At 54.2% G+C, this 4,781-nt stretch overlaps 1 protein-coding gene across 1 annotated transcript in view; it reads right to left on the reverse strand.

Moving 5' to 3' along the window:
* KATNIP (katanin interacting protein) overlaps positions 1-4,781 on the reverse strand; it is a 176,864-nt gene that overhangs the window by 128,295 nt on the left and 43,788 nt on the right. Inside the window, exons 4-5 of the mRNA XM_055089749.1 lie at positions 1,672-1,765; positions 864-995 (exon numbers count right to left, since the gene is read on the reverse strand). Of these exons, the coding sequence (XP_054945724.1) occupies positions 864-995; positions 1,672-1,765 (226 nt within the window). The remainder of the gene's footprint in view (positions 1-863; positions 996-1,671; positions 1,766-4,781) is intronic.

Genomic DNA, 4,781 nt, shown 5'->3' on the forward strand with positions numbered 1-4,781 from the left:
TGCCGCAGAGCGGCTAGGCCCGTGAGCCATGGCCGCTGAGCCTGCGCGTCCGGAGCCTGTGCTCCGCAACGGGAGAGACCACACAGTGAGAGGCCCGCATACCGCAAAAAAAAAAAAAAAAAAAAAAAAAAGAATAGGCCCCTTGTCAGTTTTGTTCATTTCTGCATCTCTGGTGCCTAGGACAGAGCCTGATGCTCAAAAGTAGGTACCCAACAAATGCTTGTTGAATGGGAGACTGGGGTTTACTGTTGCAATTCCAAGAATTTCAGAAATGAAATGACACTTTGAGGAAGGGGAGTGAAACACCCCATGGTCAACCCTGTGAGTTGCTACACAGCCAGGGACTCTGAGCTACAGCTACACAGGGCCTCTGGGTGTTTCCATGTGTGGTTTCTGGTGCCGTGGCAGGAGGGGGAGGGGGCGCAGATATTCAAAATATTTAACAACAGGTTTAGGCATACAGGTGTGGACAGGCTGAGTATCAGCTCGGCTTACCTACCCTTACCTCCCTGGCCCTCACACTCTTACCCAGCTTTTAGGAACCAGGTAAATGTCACTCCCTCCAGGAAGCCTTCCTAGATACTCTCCCTCCTGGTCCTGCTATGCCCTGTCCCACCTCTCAGCTCCCTCTTGCAGTAAAGGGATTATACGCTTTTGCCTCTTTTGGGTCAGACACCAGCCTTGCTGATCTTTGGACACCGGGTCCCTAGCAGAGCATCTAGCACAAGATTTGTCTGCTTGTTAAAGTGCGGGAAATAAATGCAAGAGTGAAGGAAGGCAAGGGCTTGCAAAGGAAGGAATAAGTTAACTGTTAGAAAGTGCCCCCGAGAGCCGCTATAGCCCCGAGCTGAGGCCAGTCCTACCTGTGGACGACCCCCAGAAGCATCCTCTGCCTTGACAGTCACACCCCCACGTGGCTCACAATCTTCAGAATAGTCCAGAGGAGGCTCGATGTGGAGCCGCGGGCCAGCTTCCGTTCTGATCTGCACAGATTTCTATACACAAAAAGTCAGACCGTTTCAGATATGGTGAAACGAACCTCTTGTTTCCTCCGAGGGGCAAGCACTGTGGGGATCGCTGCACATGACAGCAGCCAGGTCGGGGTGCACCTGGCCCGGCGTCATCCCGGGGAGGCCAGCTGGATGGGTCACGCCACTTCCACTCAAGTCTTTACTGGGTTTTACTGCCCAAAGTGTGTTCAGTAGAATTTTTCAGTAATTTTTTTGGTTTGAAGTAACTTATTGGTAGAATTTTAGTGGGTGTTAGACTTCCCCAAATGGGCTTTGTGATCTAAATAAGTTTAGGAAAGCCTGGGTTTTGGGCCAGGACTTCTCAGGGCCTTTAATGGCCCCCTCACCCCCTCCTCCACACACACTGTGGATATCCTAAAACAGAATACAGATGGAACATACCCCAAACTTTTGGGGCCATGGAAACTCTGTGGTGGGGCCTCTTCCTCCTAGCACTCCCTGGATCATTCTTTAGGAAACCCATCCTTTGGCCTGGTGTGGCAGCCCACAGGCTGTCCCTGGAATGTCCGTTTCCCCTTTCTCTCTTGTACTGAGTCTCCAGATGGGCAAGTGATGCTCCCAGCATCCCCTGCGGCTGGGAGGGAGCAGGTGAACACGTTCTGGCCCGTGATGTGTGTGGGTGGGCGAGAGGGGCATGTACATCTTTGAGGTTGTGCCCGCTTCCTGCCGACTGGAATAAGGAGGTGGCAGCAAGCTGCTGAGGACTGTGGGGAGGGGGCGACAGCTGGAGGATGCTGGAGTGACAAAAGAGGTTGTGCTGGGGTTCCTCCGTGAACTCTCGCAAGGTGACTGCCCACCGCTAACCTGTGTCAGAGACATCAACTTTCATGTTGTTTAAGCCAATATTTGGATCTCCTTGCTTTAGGAGCCAGACCTGTACCCTAAATGGTATATACCTGGCATGTGAAGGTTTCTACAACACGGCCCCAACTGATCTTTCCCGCATTGATTCCCACACATACATTCACACACCTGACACCTGGGCCAAGCAAAATTGCTTCCTGTACACCAAATATCTGCAGCTCTGTCAGTCCAGCATCCATTCCCCAACCTGCAGGAAAGGTCTCCCTCATTTTCCTCCAGGCCCCATTTCCCTCCCCGACTCAGTCCACATGTGGCCCAAGGGAGGGTGGGAATGTGACTCAGGCCTGGCCAATCAGCCCATTCCATCCCTCACAATATGCCTGGCCAGCGGTTCAGGGACGGGAATGGACCTACGGCAGCCAGTGACAGTAGCCCCAGGACTCCTGCTACAGCTGTCGGAGGAGGTGCACTCTTCCTACAGGGGTGCTAAGCTACAGGGAGGCACCCCAGGAGCTGCTGGGGACCATTGTGCCCCTTCCACAGAGATAAAGAGAGTTGAAAGAGTGAAGCAGAGTCCTGGTGGATTTGTTCAGAACCCCTGGATCCAGCCATGCCTGAAGGAAGACATCGCTGAAGCTTCCTCTCTGTTGCTTAAGCCAATGCGAATAGGGTTTATGTTGTTTATGACACAGTCCTGACTCTCACCTGGGCCCCAAACTCTCCCACCTCTGTGCCTTTGCTCATGATGTTCTCCCAATCTTAAGGCCATTCTTTCAAATCTTCTCCATATATCCAAGTCCTATCTAAACTCTGGAGACACTCTCTGACTGCCCAATAGCTATCCATGGCCCTCTCCATCCTGCCTTAATGGAACCCCGAGTCTATCGAGTTGGCACTGTGCCCCTTTAAGATGGTCATGTCGCTGGAGGCCCTTTTGCAGCTGGGAAGGCGTGTGAGGCAGATGTGAGTGACTGGAAGAGCCGCCGAGGAAGCCACTGTTTCCCTGCTAAGCAGGACTCACTCAGGGGGGCTTCCCTGGTGGCGCAGTGGTTAAGAATCCGCCTGCCAATGCAGGGGACACGGATTTGAGCCCCCCTCCGGGAAGATCCCACATGCCGCAGAGCAACTAGGCCCGTGTGCCACAACTACTGAGCCCGTGTGCCACAACTACTGAAGCTCGTGGGCCTAGAGCCTGTGCGGCGCAACAAGAGAAGCCACCGCAATGAGAAGCCCACGCACCACATCAAAGAGTAACCCCCGCTCGCCGCAACTAGAGAAAGCCTGTGCACAGCAACGAAGACCCAACGCAGCCAAAAAATAAAGAAAAGACTCACTCGGGGACACAGGATTTTTGCCCTTTATCCTTCTACCCTTCTTCCTGATGGAATGTGGATGTAACATTTGGGAGCAGGGTAGCCATCTTGTGAGAATAAGAAAGAAAGCCACATGCTAAGGATGGCAAAACCGAAGGAGCCTGGGTGCCTGGGGGCATCATCCACCCGTCCTAGCAGCCTGGCTGCCTCCAAATGCCTTGTTCGTGTCAGAGGAAGAACAACAGTCTTTAAGCCCCAGTGGTTCAGTGTCCATTACGTGCAGCTGAGCTGAACCCACCCTAGTGGATAACCCTCCTTTGGGCACTCGTCACTCTTCGTGGCTGAGTTGCTCACGTGTGGTTTAGGGCCTGGGTTCTAAATTCAGGCAGACTGGTTCGATCCCTGGCACTCTGACGATTATTCCCTGTGCAGCCCTGGGCAAGTCATGGACCCGCGCTGAGCACCGGTTTCCACATCTGTCAGAGTAGCACTAATGACATCTTCCTCGCAGAACTGCCATGAGCATGACTCGCGGTGATGGGCTGAGCCCTTGGCGAGGGGCTGTGATTCGCGGCGCAGTGGGGCCGCACCATTCACCGTAGGCGGCATCAAGTCTACACAGGGGGCCAGACCTCCCCCCAAGGGTATGTTTCATCCACCATGGAAACTGCCTGTGTAGTCAAGCAAAGAAACTGCCACCGGTCCAGCACTGGCTGTGCTAGGCTTGGTGAGCAAGGCTGGGGCCAGCGTGAGGTGAGCCAGGTGCCCAGGGAGCAACATCTAAGGAGGTGTTCCCTATGGGTGAGGCCGCGCACGTGCACAAATCCGAGAGCCAGGGCCTGCTTAAATGTCACTCTGAGAGTCAGAAGAGGTCCACCAAGCCATGTGGACTGGACCTACTTCCCAGCCGAGGGACAGTCAAGGGTGATTTAGAGCTTGCCTCTCCCCTGATGCCCCAGCGTAAGAACCCTCCACCCCCGGGGTGAGATTCGGCTTCCCCACAGGCTTAGTGAAACGAGCTATTATTATATCTAGATGATGAGGACGGTGAGCCTTGACCTGCGGGACTCTCGTGGGTTAGGACGGAAGTTCTTTCTCATCGCGTCCACGCCGCCCGCGCTCCCACCCCACGCCCTGCCGTCACCTGGGGCACCAAGTCACTTAATGTAGAGCGGGTGCCACTCCAAGAGCTTCGGGGGCATTTGCTCATTTAGTCCTCACAGCCATCCCAGGGGGAGACCAGGGCACAAGGGTGTAAGCCACGTGGCCAAGGTCACACAGCTAGGAAGCCACAGACCTGGATCTGAACCCCAGCAGCGTGGCTCCAGAGGCCTTACTCGAAAACAGGGATGGGCCAGTTTCCTGTAAAGAATAAATATTTTAAGGCTTTGCCAGCCCTGTGGTCTCTGCTACAATAGTCAACTCTTCCACTGTAGCTCAGAGCAGCCCTGGACGATGCCTACATAAATGGGCATGGCTGTGTCCCCCGAACACTTGATTTACAGAAACAGGCTGTGGCCGAATTTGGCCCCGGGGCTGTAGTTTTCTGACTGACCCCAGTCCTGCACCTCGACGCTGTACTGCCCCCAACAGGCAAGTGAAGAAGAAATGTATCCAGACTGGGCTACCGTGG

Source organism: Physeter macrocephalus, chromosome 14 (assembly GCF_002837175.3).
Source record: "Physeter macrocephalus isolate SW-GA chromosome 14, ASM283717v5, whole genome shotgun sequence".
Classification (NCBI taxonomy): Eukaryota; Metazoa; Chordata; class Mammalia; order Artiodactyla; family Physeteridae; genus Physeter; species Physeter macrocephalus.